At 45.7% G+C, this 16,455-nt stretch overlaps 1 protein-coding gene across 1 annotated transcript in view; it reads right to left on the bottom strand.

The window, feature by feature from the left end:
- Positions 1 to 15,927, bottom strand: part of SLIT3 (slit guidance ligand 3) — a 474,694-nt gene extending 458,767 nt beyond the window's left edge. The window contains exons 1-2 of the mRNA XM_066197152.1: positions 15,872 to 15,927; positions 15,168 to 15,419 (exon numbers count right to left, since the gene is read on the bottom strand). Coding sequence (XP_066053249.1) covers positions 15,168 to 15,352 — 185 coding nt within the window. The 5' untranslated portion in view covers positions 15,353 to 15,419; positions 15,872 to 15,927. The remainder of the gene's footprint in view (positions 1 to 15,167; positions 15,420 to 15,871) is intronic.
- Positions 15,928 to 16,455: the final 528 nt, after the last annotated feature.

The raw sequence follows: 16,455 nt of genomic DNA, 5'->3' as shown, positions 1-16,455 counted from the left end.
AAGTAATTTAAGAGCACCTGTTTTGAGCTGATAGCACACATCCTTTGCCATGATTAATTTGTACCACATTCCGAAGGGTTTATTTCAAATGGCAAATCGAGACTGAAAACATGGGAGCTAAAATCCAAGTGATAATGAATTAATCCAGATTCCCGGGTCTAAGGAGTTCCTGATGTTTTTCATTAGCCCAGTTCCTCCAAGTGACTAAAGCAGCCCTCACTCCTGAGGAACAAGGCTTTTTCTGTGCCACTGCACTGCTGAAGGACGTGGTCAGCCCAAACCATCCCGAGTGACACAGCTGAGTCATCCCCTGGAAGTTTTCCTGTGCTTTGTTCTCCCCATCCCCAGGGAACCGCGATCACAAACACGCAGCACCTGAGCTGGAAGAAATCTGCATTTTGCACAGCAAGGCATTTTTTCACCCCTGACCCGGCTACCTCTTGCACTCCAGAAACTTAAACCCATGAGGAAAAACCTTCTTGATTTTTAGGAAAGCTGCCTGCAGGGCCGGAGGCAAAAAGCTGCTCAGTAAAGCCTCCCCTCTCCAGGAGTGCTTTAGTTCTTGGTTTGGGAACACGCTAAAACCAGGACCAGGGAAGGGACAGAAATCCACTCCCACGTGTCAATGTACCCACACAGCAGATTCTGGCTGCCCTTTCCAGCCTTCACACACCCAGAGTCTGTTTTATTATTTTAACCATTTTCCAGGATTTCTGCTGTGCAGCTAATTTTCTTTAATGGGTATGAAGTGCCACCAGCCTCTTAACCTTAAATGACCATAATTCCCAGCAGAAAGCACTTGGCAATTCTCTCCTTTGCCTTCAATCCAAGAACTTCAAAGTTGCTGTGATAAACTACTCAATTATAACACTATCCTGAAGCCCTCTGGCAGCACAATCTGCATATCTTCAGATTGAACATATTTTCATCTCAAGTTTTGCAATGCAGGAAATGAATTCCTGGGACTGGATTTTATGAAATACACAAATTCCACTAGTTTCCAAATCACATGGGCAAGTATGAACATCACTTCTAAAGAAAGACAAAAACTTCAGGACAAAATCATATTCAGCTGAGGTAATTCCATTCTTAAAAAATAATACATTTCATCTCTATAAGACTCAAGTTATTTTTTTCTTCTACACAGCTGACTTCGCAAAGGAGCATGAGAATTTATTTTTATTTCTACCGAGCTCTAGAAAGACTGGCACTCTCTGAACATTTCACATCGTTTAGCTCAGCAGAAGAACAATATTCGAAGCCCTCCGTCTGAGAGGAAATAAACCCCTGCAACAATCACAGGCGGGGTTTTGTGTGAGCAGGAGGATGCTTTGCAGCAAAGTCTCCTGCAGTCCCACTGGGCCCCAAAACGCCAGCAGCGGCCCTCGAAGCAGCAAAGGCCACCTCAACCACAGACAGAGGGGTTGGAGAATTGGAAGTAATTCAGTGCTGCCTTGTGCTGTGGATGTCTGAGAGTCCATCTGCAGTCCTGGGTCAGGGCAGGGTCTCCAGGACAGGACAGAGTGCCAGGATGTCTGCTGACACTTGAACAGAGGCTGAGGCACCTGCGTTTGTTGAACTTCAATTAAAGAAGGGTGAAGGGGAGATCCTACTGCAAACTATAACCAGCAGCTCGGAGACCCCAGACCCCCTTGCTTGATCTGCAGGAAGAACAAGCCACAGGTGGAGAAACACAGAAAAAAAAAACCAAGCCCTGCCACAACCACCAGTTCTTCCTAAATACCCGGCATAGTTCCAGCAACAAGAACTGCACAGATCCACACAGCAACGTGGGCATCTTACACAAGGGTAACAACCAACTCACAATTCAACATTTCACCATTTCTGCTGTACTTGTTGGATACCACGAGTGTGACACTGGATAGTTTCAGCTCTCAGGAAAATTTAAATAGCAATTAAACAGCCACACAATAGTTGGAGTGTGCAAACCCCATGCTGCAGTCCGTCATGTTTCTGTAACACACCTACACGACAGCTTTTAATTCAAAAAAGGTTAGATCCACTGTTCTGATTACAGGAGGCTTTCAGGTATGAGTCAGACTGTTTTCTTTCTGTCTGAACAATGAGGAAAACGGACCTTGGAGGTTAAGTGCCCTAATTTTGTGAATAAGCTGTCCATTCTGAAGCCCATTACAGGGGTGCTCGGTTAATAACACACATTAAGTGTCCAAATGATCTGGAACTGCTTGCAGACAACACACTTCTGCCCTCATCCTTATAAAAATAAGAAAAAAAAAAAACATTTGGCAAACTACAAATGTTAAGAAATATCCAGAAAAGAAAGCCAAAAAACTTAACTTTTTTGCAACTTGTGCAGGGGCTGAATTCCCTATAGCAGGACTTCAGTGGAAGTCATACCAAGGCCCACAGAAAGCAGAATAATGCATAGAGTCATTCAAGTATTCAGCTTCTTCCAAGGAAATACATGTTTGTCTCAGCCTGCAGGAATTCCTGTCTAATTATTGAAGTGTACAGCTTTTATTACCCACACAAAGGAATCGTTATGCTGACAGCAGAATGTTTAACAGTACATTTCACACTCCTGTGTCCTTCACCCCTGTCCCCAGGGTCCTGAACTCGCTCCTGATGTGTTCCAGATCTCCTCTGGCAGGGTCACCTGTGCCCCGGTGAAGGACACAGACACACTGCAGCAAGAATAAAAGGGGTGGAGGTTCTCCTGGCGCCTCCTCCTGTGCCAGTGCACACCTGGGCTAAAGAGGCAGCTGGTGATGGAGCTCCAGCACAGCAGGGAGAGGACAAACAGCACCCAGGGGTGCAGAAACACCGCCCGAAGCTCAGGTGATGGTCTGAGCAGTGTCAAAGCTCATCTGGAGCTCGAGCTGGCCAAGGACATCAAGAAAAGCTCCCAGCAGTGCATTAGCTATGGAATAATACACAAGACGTGATGGTTCAGCGACAGACTGAGGGGCTCAGAGCCCTCACCAGCAGTGTCTCCCATGTTGTTGTGTTCAGGGAGGAGAGGAACGGCCAGGAGTGGCAGAGGATCAAGTCAAACCTCCCCTGAGAGCTGCAGAGCTGAAGGCGGCTGCAGGAGGACAGGACACATCTGCTGGGGCAGAGATCAGGCTGGTGCGGCTCAGCCTCACCCTGACACCTCCAGCACAGGCAAACATCACCTCCGCCTTGGGAAGGTTTAAAAGCACAACGTGGCAAAGTGCCGGCCGGTCAGCAGCAGCCTCACTTTGGTACTGGAAAAGCCACTGAAAATCCTACAGGAGGCAATTCCTGGTTTCCAAGACCCAAACAGACACTTCCTGTCTGAATTCCACGCTCTGCTTTGAGCAGAGGCTGAACCAGGAGACCTCATGAAGTCCTTTCCAACCTTAACGATTCCATGACTTTACATTTTCTGCAAAGGAAAAGGGTAAAACAAGTATTTGTTGTCTTTTCTTTCGAGGGGAGTTCAGGGAATAGCAGAAAACTTTCAATATGAAGCAAAAAAACCTCCCAGAAAATACTTTAAAATACAGCTGCTACAGAAATATGGTTTAATATGAAGAAGGAAGGATGTGCACATCATAAAGAGTAGTAAGTTCTGTGTCAAATTAGCTCAAGCATCATTTTAATTCATACAAAAAAAACAATAAAGCCCAAGGTTAACAACTGCTCATACAAAAGCTCATTTTTTAAACTCCTTTTCAATCTTTGATCTTGTTCAGCCTTTTCTACTTCACTCCTACAACTGCAGCTCTTCTTCCACGCCCAGCAGGACCAGCTGGTCGCAGGGATTTCAGGCGGCCAGAGCAGCCCAGGGCTATTCCAAAGCTCAGACTGCACGAAGGCAGAAATCAGAGCACTTCAAGCATTCCCGTATTTTCCCTCGGCTCAGCTACCACACGGACAATCTCATCAGGATCTGAACAGAGATGTGCCTGTGCTTCAACGTTTGACACTTCTGGGCTCATCTGGGCAAAAAGCAAACTTCAGCCAAACACACATCGCTTTAATTTTGCATTTCACTTAGCAGCGTGGCGTGTGACTGGATAGATGACAGTGAAGAAACTGCAGTGTTTGGGTGCCCTTCACCAGTACAGACAACCTGGTATTTCAGACTTGCAATACTTCACACCTGCTCCTGACTGCTGTAAATTCTTGATAACATGGGAAGACATCCTGTGAACAAACAAATTATTTTAGCGAAGCCTGGCATGAAAACCAAGCCTCGATTTCATCACCCTGCTCACTTTCAGACATGCACAGACTAGAAACCCTTCCCAGATCTTTTCCTGGAAAGGTAAGAGAGATCTCTGTTTATGTTTGGGGTTTTTCTTTTCGTTGCCGTTCAGGGTTTTGGTTTTTTAATGCAAAAAGCATCCAGTTTCCCCAGCTCTGTTCTTTCCTAGCACCACCACACCGAGTGTAACATGTCTGCAGAGGCCACGGAGGAGCAGAGGAAGCCAAAACGTTGCAATAAAATGCGTAGGACAGTTTTAATGTGTAAAATGAATTTTGAAGGAAGGGTTATATTGACTTGATGTTAGCAACCAGACGTTGCAACCAATTTACAGGCAATTTTCTTCGCTCTCGAGTAGATTCCCACCTTCCTTGTCCGCCATCCTCATCCCACTTTGGGTTTTTTACTTGCTGCAGTAAAGCTGAATTGATTTCACAACGTTTGCTAAATGAACAGAACACTCAAGTTTCCCTAAAGCCTTCGCACAGAAATCTGATGTTTCAAGTTACTGAAACTCCTCATGCTTATAAAACCTCTCTGCATTAACCCTGCTGCATACATGAGGGCTAGGGAACAACCAACCTGGAAATTATCTGTTCTATAAAATGAACTTAACGTCAACTGGGAACAATCCATTTCCATCTTCTAAAAAAGTTCATTAGCTGAAGAACTTTCCAGAGGGAAAAAAAAAAAACCAACCATAAAACCAAAAGCAATGCCAAACAACCCCCCAAAAATCCATAAAACACTTCTGATTGCTCCTTATCTTCTGCTGCCTTTTCACATGTTATCTATTAAAACTCAAAGCTCCAAAGGATCATTGGGCTGTTTCCTACACTTTCACATTCTTATCTGAGAAACTTATATCCAGATGTGCGTTTTCATCTCTCTGAAGAGCCAGCCTTTCCCTTAGGGCTTGATTTCTCAGTATCTATTTCCACTTCTGGAAAACAAGTTCTCTCTGCTCAAGAATTTCCCTTCCATCACTGTTTTTTTTCCACCTCTTTTTTTTCTGGTCTCCAGCTAAGCTCCCCTGCTGCATTTATCTAGGCATTTCAGAAATGCACAATTGCTGCCCTGCACTGCTCCCTCACGAGGAATTCTCTCTTTTGCTGCCCAGCTGTGTTCTCCAAACCCCATCTCTGACCAGCCCTATCACTTCAAGAGGATGAGACTGCCAGGGCCTCTTCTCACCACCCTGCAACTATTTCACACAAGCTTGTCACCCAGAGGCTCCCACATTGCTCAGTGAAGCTGTAACCACTGCTGCCCTCCCCAAACAAAGATGTTGCGTCCAGGTTTTGCCAAAATCAGCATTTCCAAAAAAAAAAAAAAAGTTCCTAATATAATGCCTCCCCCAGTCTAAACAAAACCATCACAGAGACAAAAGGCAAAATTGGAGAAAATCCATAAGCTGAGTTCCCACCAAAGCCCAGGCAAAACGTGCTTTGGGACAAACAGGAAGGCACAAGACACAAACTGCTTTCTGGAGTCATCTTTTCCTCGCTGAAATTTCTCAGAGTCATATTTAAACAACGCAACTGTTCTAATTAAACATTGCTGTCTCCGTAGCTGTGGACAAGCAGCACATACAGATGCAGGATTACTTTAATGGGCTGGATGCCCTGTGACCACATCTGCTCTGTGAACTTTATATGCTACACACTCCATCCTAAACCAGAGAGAATGGGCAAATTGCTGTTGGTTATCTCCTCACTGGGAGAGCAGAAAAATCATTAATGTGAAGTTAAATTATATTCTTACTTAGGGAACGTGTAACAACACGGGACTTCTTTGTTCATTCACCTTGGATAAGACAGCACATCCCAAGGAGCACAATATAAAATTCTAAGGAAGAGTCTTCCACTTTTGGACAAGCTTTTTTGTAATCTTCAAAGGAAAACTGAATATTTTCTATTTTGGGACAAATTGTTTGTGGAAAAAACTCTTCCAAGCAAAGCGAAGTTTTTTCATTTGGGCAGTATCTTGTAACATTCGACGCTGCATTTAATGCTAACACTGAAAACCCTCTTAGGCAGGCAGACAACCAAGTGTTACTTCAACTTAAAAAGCTGCTAAAGTATTTGAAGAAGGGCTCAATATTGCCCAGTGCACATCCAGAGAAAATGGCAGAGATGACAATTCAGTTTTGCTAAACTGCCCTAAAATACTTGGTTTTACCCTGACCTGAGAAAGTGAGGAAGGCTCACAACTCACGGTGCCATTTGAAACTTTCAGGATCATTTCTGAGGTCCCACAACAACGTGCACCAGTAATACCTCACAGTCAGCTCACACCTGTATTCTGCTAATTACCACATTCCGCCCCTGCCCCAGGAGAAAAGGAAAAAGACCAAGGGGAAAAAAAAGGCCCAAGGATTCAGGGATAGTCCCCTAACTATCGGCATGCACCTTGCTTCTGCTATCAAAATGTAATCTTCCTAATACTAAGTTAAGTTACATGCTTATCATGAAATTTATTACCATTCCTGTTCTTGTGCCTAGAAGCACCCTTGCAATAGCTCAAGATTTCCTCATATTGAGCACTGTGCAAACAAACATTTCCCAAGGGATTTTCTGCAAAGAAAAATGAGCAAAGGGATGAAGACAAGCAGACGAAACAGAACTGATGAGTACAGCAGGCACTGTCCTCAATTACAACACAGCCTAACCTGCACTCCGTATTTTTAACTGATATATTTAAAATCACAGTAAATTTTAAGCTTTGCAAAACAAATTGCTTTGGCGCTTTTTTTTTCCTAACCAAGACTGTTCCTCTCAAGAAACAGCATCAGAATTGAAGGAAAAAAATAATAAATCTATCAGAAATTGAGTTCATCACCATCCTCCCCACACTTCCTACAAGCATGGGGACAGACTGTCAAAAATGGGTTACTGATCTCCAAATCACTGACCCCCAGAGCAGACTGTCCTCCCCTTCCATGCAGCCCTGGCTGAAACAGAACCACCAGTCTGTCTCTCTGCACAACCAAACAGCTGCCAAGGTGCAGAGAAAACACCCTGAAAACCTGCAGCTCCTGCGTCCTGCAGCTGTGGGTGACACAGAGGCACAGCGCAGTGTCACCACCGGGCCCCCACGCCACACAAGAGGGGTCATTAATTCCTAAATACAACATTAATTCCAATTAATTCCTAACGACAACACTGCCGCCCCAAACCACACTGACTGTGGGTGCACAGGGCAGCCACCGAGGTCCCAACAGGGACGATGTGTCCCAAAATCCTCAGCGCCGCCTGCGCTCCAAAAACATCTCCAGGTGTTTGAGAGCCTTCATCAGCAGCCTGGTGCCAATTCCACCAGGCTGATCCCTGTGCAGGCAGCAGAGGCAGGAATCGAGGCAGGCACAGCATCCTCCAGGCAGGAAGCACACAGCACTCTCCTGAGGAGTCCCTCTGACACAAAGTCAAGAATCATTCCTGCAGCAGCATTGTAACTACTGAGGAGAACAGGTTAAAATGAACTTCTGGGTAACATCGGTTCTACCATCGATTTAGAAGCAAATTTCAGATAGATTTTGAAGACTGATCAATGGAAAGTCAAGACAAGACCAGCTTTAAAACTGAATTTTCTGCCTCATTTTAACCACACTCATGTTTACTCTAAATGCTCCCTTCACCGGTGGCAGCAAAGGAGATTTGAACCAATGGCTACATTCTCATTTCTACCTGAGAGACAAAATTAGGGTCTTAGAAAAAGAAGTAGATCACAAATAGAAAGGTAAAAATCCAATTAAAAGCTCCAGAAATCTATCAATCCTAACATTAAAAACATATATTGCAGCCATCAAACAGATGGTGTAAAAGCGAAATACAAAAATTTATTCCGACAGAGACAACTGACAGACCAGATTCATCTGCAGAGGGGGAAAAAAAGGCTGAAAATAACTGGAGGAGGTAAGAATCGTTCTCTTAAATTCTCTTTTCTGGGGAGATGGCCTTCAGCTCAATCCCAGATTTACTGAGTACAGAGCACAGACCTGTTCCCTTATCTTTGATGTGTTTAATACCATTAGACAAACTGTCAGCTGCTTACAAGGCCATTTGCTAATGGGGAAGAAGCAGTTCTTGCCATTGACAAGATCCATTCAAGATCTTAAATGATGATATCTCTCACTAGAAAACACTGAAAACAGACTTGGAAATAAAGCATTACAGATCTCTGGAGAAGAGACCTGAAAAATACTGGAAACAGAGCAGCCTGGGCCATATTGCAACCCAAATACGACTGGAGCCCAGACTTTTCTTATCCTGAGTGTGACTTAAACAAAACAGAATTGATAGAGCTTTACACTGGCAAACAAAACCTGATAGTGAACACACGAGGGGTGGGAGTCACCGCAGCAGTCCTACATCAAAATCCGTATCGTGAAAGGTGGCTGTGCAAAGGTGGGGCTCGTCTCTTTCTCCAGGCAGCACTGACAGAACGAGAGGACACAGCCTCCGGCTGAGCCAAGGGAAATACAGGCTGGATACCAGGAAAAAGGTCTTTGCAGAAAGGGTGATAAAGTACTGGAATGGTCTGCCCGGGGAGGTGGTGGAGTCACCATCCCTGGATGCGTTTAAGACAAGACTGGATGTGGCACTTGGTGCCATGGTTTAGTTGAGGTTGGGGTTGGGTTGGACTTGATGAACCTGGATGTCTCTTCCAACCTAATGATTCGGATTCTGAATCAATGAGAACTTCTGGAAGCTTTCTGTGACCTCAGCAGCAGCAAGGAGCCAAGGACAGGCGGCACACTGCCACCAGCCTGGCCCTCAGACCTCACAAGAGGACCTGGAATAAACCTGACCTCTCTTGGAACATTTTCTGAACACCACCGCTCCTGTCTCCATCCCTGTAAGAGGAATGTACAGACTGAGTCACCTGAAGGAATTTGCCGCACGTCCCCTGCAGTCTGTCGTTCTCCATCATGGGGCCATCATTGTTTTTCTTGAAAAACCTTTGCCCTCTCAGGTTCACTTTAGCTTTGCTCCCCAACCTTATCTTCCTTCCTCACCTGAAGTTAGAAACTTGCTGTGTCTCCTGGTCCCCGAGGAGGACAAACATCACTGTTTTGTCTTGCAGGACGGAAAATAAGCCCAGGAGGAAAAGAGAAGCCCCTTCAGAGAGCTCTGGGACCACAAGAGATGTGAGGGATTCCTACAGGTGCTCCCAGCCACACTGTGGGAAATCAAGCACGAGGGGCACCACACAAACTTTATCAAGGGTTTTGGGGAAATTAAGCTTCAAGCCATTTGAGCTGTTAGCTCCTGGGAGGGAACACGTGCTGATTTAAGCCTTCTGAATAGTCTCTGCAGTAAACGAGCTCACTTCTTTACATGCAGTCACTGAAATTACTCACTGAGTATCCTTCTTAGAGGCAAGTTCTTTTCCCCTATTATCATTATCCCCAAACAGCTTGTGAGATTTCTACGAGAAAACCATTTTTCTCTGCTCTGTGGAAGTCGAGGAATAGCCTAAATACTCTTGAAAAGACAAACAAATATCAGAAGTCAATGTCCACGCAGGACAAGCTACTCTTGTTTTAAACACAACTGGAAATGCTTGTATGCTGGCAGTGACATTCCAAAAGATTACAAGTATTTCTCACTATAAAGGTCAAATGACAGTGTAGAACACAAGGAGTTTTACACAACTACAACATCAATAGAAGAGTATTACAGGACTTCTTTTTGGCCTCACATCCCTACAGGTAAGCTATACCTGTATTCTTGGCTAGATGCTTCCCCAAAGCCATGCAATAAACAAAATCCAGGGATATAAAAACAATATTCATCATCTGTATTTTGGGACTTCCTAAAAGACAACAGCTGCTCTTCAGAGGGGCGATTTTCCTTTGGCCTAATTCCTTTGCATGAATCAATACTCAGCTGCAAAATAAGAATGTGAATAAAAGTAAATAGTCTCAGAGAAGCTCATTAAAAAGTTCTGCAGGAAGTAGCCTGGTCCCTTTCATCTCAAAATCTAATCCAAATTTGTGCAAATAAATACAGGCAACATGGCAGTGGCCACTACTTGCTTCTGCAGCTACCAATTTACAACAGCTAATTCCGTCCTCCTCCCTGCTCCCATCGCTTCAAAACCACACAACAAATTTAACAGCACCAGGCTGATCCTACCCAAGGTCGTGCCAACATCCACTCAAGCACTACCAGTCAGAATTAGATTAGGAAAGGGAAGGATCCCCATTAAATGAGAGAGTTTTCCCAGGATCAGTCCCTCCAAGAGCAAGCTTTTCCAAGCCAAAGCCATGTACATCCACTTACTGACACATAACCCAGGGAAAAAAATATCTGAGAAATGCTCCACGCAAGGTTTTGGAGACTATTACTACAAACAAATGAGTGGTAATCCCTAGTGGGAAGAGCTCTAGAAAAGCAGAATGCCAATGTAAGAGTCACATAATTATATTTGCATGCGTTTAGCATTGCCTTCTGCAGGGATATGGAAGCATTCAAGACAGGAACTTTGTTTTAATTTGGAGACAGAAATGAGGAAGTTGAAGACTTATTACAAGCCAGTGCAACTTCAGCAGCTCAATGCACCTAGGCCAAAACCACCATAATAATATATTTGTGTAAGAGAAACCCCAGACCACATGAAAACTCAGGAGTAAGCAGATGACTAAGCTTCTAAATTGCACCTAAATGTGGACACACTCAATTTAGCTGCTCAGACAAAGCACAGAACAGATTAGTCCCGCAAGCTTTATCGATTTAGCAAGGTAAAGAATCCTCCAAATGAAAGACAAAACAAAGCAATGACTAACACAGGAGAGCTATCAATTAAACGAGAGCCCAAGCTACCAAACACAAACTCATCAAGAACTCAAACATGGTTAAATTCTCCGAAGAAGCTTTTCTACACGTATAATGTGCTGCTAACAGACGGGGAGATAACCAGGCATGAATGGAAGGAAAAACACAAATTCAAACAGAAGGCAGCCCCTGACCCAGCAGACTTGTGGGCAGTTTCTGGGTATCACTTGTTCCTTTCAGAGCTGAAGAACTCACCTGTCAGGCAGGTGGCTTTGATCTGCTCACGGCATTGATGCATCATCTCAAACCAACCGTGACTACCAGCATTACTAAGTGTCATAGAGAGCCACATGCATGATATTCTACACATACAGAAAACATTCCCACTGAAGGAAATCATATAAATAATCACAGCCGAGAACTGAAGCACAGCTAAGGAAACTCTGATCATGGGAGCTTGATGAAGCAATCCTAAGGAAAGTTTCAGAAAGGTAAAATATATTTGGGATCCTCATGCGTGTGTTTACATACCCTAAAATTTTCTTCCTTTATTAGGTCAAAATGTCGTATCAGTTGCCCAGCTAAAAGAAAAGAATCACCGTGCCCACTCCAGACTTACTATTATTATAGATATAGATATAGATAAAGATAGAGATAATACAAATACAAAATTTATTTTATCAAATAAATTACCAGTTTTTCTCCAGAACACAAAAATTCTATCAACTTCTATTTTTGGTAAGGTGCTAAGTTGCTCCACAAATGTGGAAGGCATCAGTAAATACTAATAACAACCACGAGGGCAGCTCCACCATCCTGCTCAAGGGCCCCTGAGGAGCAGCACATCCTGCAATGTGAGGGCATATTGCAGATACGGAACGTGAGGGCTATCCTGAGCACTCCTTCTCCAGAACAGGGATAACTGCAAGTTACTCCTGGAAGTGACAAGGATATGCCTCACCTCTTACTTTCTCCAGACTGAGTAATTTCATCGTGCAGCAGGACAGTGTGCACCTCTTTAAGGCCCTTCACGAGAGCTGAGCCAAAGCTTCCATCTCAACCACACAATTAGATGAAGACGATCATAGAATGTAATAACAAGGTAAAAACTGCGACACAGACCTAACACTACTTGCTATATTTGCAAAGCTACTATTAAAGATAAATCTGTGCAAAAATAAAAGTATGGCACTGTTTAATAACTGTTTCTGTGATCACTGGTTAATCTGTGGATTTCCTTCAAGATAGAAATCATAGGTACAAACCCACAGACCCTCAAAGTGTTGAGGGAAAAAAAAAAAAACATCAAGCATGCATCTCATTTCTCATGAAGAATCGGTAATCAAAGCTAGCTATTAATTCATTAAAGAGAACTTCTGAATAAGAAATTCTTTTCCCCCTAAAGATATTTCCCATTGTTTTCTTAATGTTATATTTTCAGTTTTCCTACGTTTCGTATTAACACAAATTTGAATAATATTTAACTTGGCTCCACTAGCCCAAACAATCTGTAACATTTGTCCAAACATAACTCTAGAAGCTTGGTGGCAAAATATTTTAAGTGGTGCCATTAGATCTCTTACTAATTAGAGCAAAAAGTTTCCGACTTGAACAGGTATGTGGAATTTTTAGCTCAGGAGAATGCAGAGAGAAATAAATACCTTTGCAGAGCATAACAGTTTAAAAACGCACTTCGTGTGTGGCCATCAATAAAGTTGTTAAAATCATTTTCCCAACATATAAACATTTCTCCGAGATTAAAAATATTTTTGTGATTTCAGATACGATCAATTTGGTCTTATTTACATGCTAAACATACTAGTAAGATTACACATCAACCCACTGTTATGTCATAAATAGTTACAGGTTGCTGTGGAACACAGGGCAAAATGAGATACTCGAGATATCCTGTGGCTGACTGATGTTTCACCCATGAGCAGAATTTCGACTCAGAGGAACAAAGTCTTTCTCTCTCCATTACTTACATTAGAAAACACAAGCTAGTGCAATGAGTAGAAATCTAGATTTGAAGGAACGGATATAAGCTTTAAAGCAGTTGTAATGAAGATACTGGTGAACACAAAACAGTGAAAGGCTCACAATGGACTCACAGAAATGAAAACTGAAAACAGAATCTAAAAGACGGATTAAAGCGTTACCACATGACCTTCCGTATCCTATTTCCACAAGGTTTCAGCCACTGAATGACCCAACAATACACTATTTATATATGTAAAAATAAAACCCCAAACAAACCATCCAGCACAGCTACATTTCATATTTATCAGTGGTGGTATCTCTGAGGTCAAATGTTCAAACTGAATATTGTGAAATCGCTACTATTGTTCTTTTCACAGCCATTAATCTAAAATTTAAATCTGTAAACAACAGCAAAAAGAACAAGAGCAAGACAATGATTATGCTCTCCTTCATTCTTTTTAACACTTCACCTGCCAAGGCCAAGAGCCTTCTTCTGGCTCAGCTTCCTGCAGAAGGCAAGGAAAGTTCACATCCCTGTGATGTTCATTCTCACAAACGAAACCCCGGAACAACACGAATTCAGCCCCCCTAAAACTCCAGCTATAACAAATCACCATTTATGAAATAGTTCTCAGGTGGCCAACTAACCTTGTGCTTGTGAATCATTTCAACCTGCAATTTAGAAGTTCCATTGTAGCCTTTAACTCTTTAAACCACCCGCACACCCCACCAGTGAAGCACACAAACCAGCCGTGTTATCACAGGTACCTGGCGTGCTCTCTTGGTACTGGTTTGTTGTGGGGTTTGTTGTTCCAGATTCGGGGGGATTGTTTTTTTGGCTCTAAAATGCCAAGTCGCTACCCAGCAATTTCAGAGTTCTCGGTTTCAGGCACAGAAGCGAAGGTTTCCATAGCACTGACATCTGAAAGCTATTGCTCACACAGCTGAGGTTAAAAGGAGGGCCGATATGGCCGCAAAACATTAAAGGTTGTAGAATAGCGCAGTACGAAAGCTGCATACTGCTATCATTTAAGAGCCCTCAACGCTATAAAATGCATTTAGAAACAGCCAAGGATTCTATAAAATCTCATTCTGGGACAGAACCTAGCCCTTAGGAGTGCTCTTTGCACACAAACTTTGTTTGCTTAGTAACCTCATCCAGCTTTCTTCCTCGGAGGAAAAACTGCCTGAGAATTTAAAGTTTCCCCAAGTCCATGACCCAGAAGGAAATAAAACAGGAAGTCGGGCCATCCAATCTACAGCATTTGCTTACAAGTTCAAAAACATTTTAAGTTCTGGGCTAATCCAAACGAGGCACGCCGGAGTGCCCTGCGCCGGGGTCAGCCCGGAGCGCCGTGTTTAACATTCCTCGCCGGACGGGTCCCTATCTCGCACCGGGCACTCTCGGAGATGTGCCATCTGCTATGCATTAAGGCACGTCACAGACGCCGTCCCCTGCACCGGGCCGGTGCCAGAACTCTATCAGAAAACTCCGGTTTTGCTTTCAGCTTTCTCCCTAGGAATTCGCTCAGCGAGTAAAAACAGCTAAAAAAAAAAAACCCAAAAACAAACTCCCGAGAACTTCCAAAGCAGGGGATTTGCCATGAACGCATTCATTATTCTCCGTGCTCCCCACAGCGTTACGTTGCTATCATAAACCCTGACGCAGATTAAATATTGAATAGCCGGCTTCCCCGCAGCAGTTTCAAACAGAAATTAGAGGCTGTTTAACGTGACTTCTCTATTTGAATTAGTTTATGGAAGCAGTCGGTTTTCCATGGTGATGAAATCACCATGCTGAGAAAAGTAAGGAGAAACTGCTACCAGCCGCCAGGTGAAAACATCCAGGTCTCTAATTGCATATTAAATTGGTGTTTGCACTGACAGCGCTTGCAGCCGGCAGCACTCCGGGTACAGCTCCGAACTCCATTTCAAGCAAGTCGCTGCAAAACCCGATCAGGCGGCAGCTGAAAGTTAACGCGAAACTCCGACAACGCTCGCCCGTACAAAGGCACAGCGGCAGGAGCGCTGGAACTCCTGGAAAGCTCCTCCCCTTCCCTCCTGAAAACATTAATCCGACTTGGACTGCTGAACTCCTGTTACCAGCACTCTGCACTGATAGGCAGGTGTTGGGAAACTCGTCCCAGGTGTTCCTACGAGTGCTCGAGAAGCCCTTAGCGGTCTTTACTTACAGTCTCTCGGCATTCCTGGGAATATCCCTCGGCACGGTCCTGAGTCCCAGTCCATGGCAATCCACGTTGGAAGCAATACACGTACACTTATGCGGGCATCCTCCAACAGGCATCCAACTCACGGAGCTCCAAAAGCTTAGGATCATTCCAAGGCACAGAAACGCACTTCTCCCACCAGACAACATGGTTCTCGATGGCTTCGGTGGGTATAAAAGTGAGTGCGAGCAGCCGGCCCTTAAAGATGAAATGCCTCTAAGGAAAAAAAAAAGGGGGGAAAGAAAACAAGAGGCTCTTAGTACAGCCCAAGGGAAACCACCACTGCCATCATCGCCGGAGCACCAGCAAAGCTTCAAAGGCGCCCGAGAAGGTCACGTTAGGTGGAAGAAGGTGGGGAATTGCCTTTCGGGCTCAGGTTTCTTTCTGTTATCTACGAACGGTACCAGAAGGCAGATAGTTTAACAGAGCTCGAGCCAGATGCGTCCTCAGATGAAAGACAACCCGGGAGCGGAGGCAAACACACACAAAACATCCATCAGGAGCGGCGGCAACCTCCAAAACAGCCTCCTCCGCTCTGCACCGCCCCACCTGGGCCGGGCAGGTAACCCGCGGAGGGGACGGCCGGGGCTTCGCAGCGACCCCTCCGCCGCGGGCCCGCCCCCGCCGCGGGCAGTGTCGGGGCCGCGCGGGGCTGTGCCGGGCTGTACCGGAGCCGTGCCGGGCTGTGCCGGAGCCGTGCCGGGCTGTGCCGGAGCCGTGCCGGGCTGTGCCGGAGCCGTGCCGGAGCAGCGCTGCCGCCGCTGCCGAGCGCGGAGCGGGGATGGAGCGGGGCGCGCCCCCCCCGCCGCGCCATTGGCCGCCGCGCCTGACGTCACCGCCCGCCCGGCCCGCGCCTCAGCGCCGCGGGTTCGGGACCCGCGGGCACCGGGACCGGCGCCGGGAGAGGGACGGGGATGGGGATGGGGACGGCGCGGAGCGGGGCCGGCCCGGGGACAGCGCGGGGGACGCTCAGCGGCGCCTCGCAGCCCCTTCTTCCCCTCCCCGCCCGGCGCGGGGACGCGAGTCCCGGAGCGGGGGCGAACGCGCCCCCGGCCCGGTTCGGGAAGGAATGTGCGGGCTGGAGCACGGGAACGGGCGCGCAGCGGCTCCGCGCTGCCTTCGCGGCCGGAGAGGCTCCGCCGCCTTTTGTTGCCCGCGTTCGCTCTCCCCGAGTACCCCCTGGCGGCGGCTGCTCGGCCGGGGACACCCGGGCTGCTCCGGGAACACCCGGGCTGCCGATCCCCGCACAGCG

Source organism: Chamaea fasciata, unplaced genomic scaffold (assembly GCF_029207755.1).
Source record: "Chamaea fasciata isolate MVZ Bird 193981 ecotype frontalis unplaced genomic scaffold, bChaFas1.0.hap1 SCAF_15, whole genome shotgun sequence".
Classification (NCBI taxonomy): Eukaryota; Metazoa; Chordata; class Aves; order Passeriformes; family Sylviidae; genus Chamaea; species Chamaea fasciata.
This window is presented reverse-complemented; position numbering and strand designations above follow the sequence as displayed.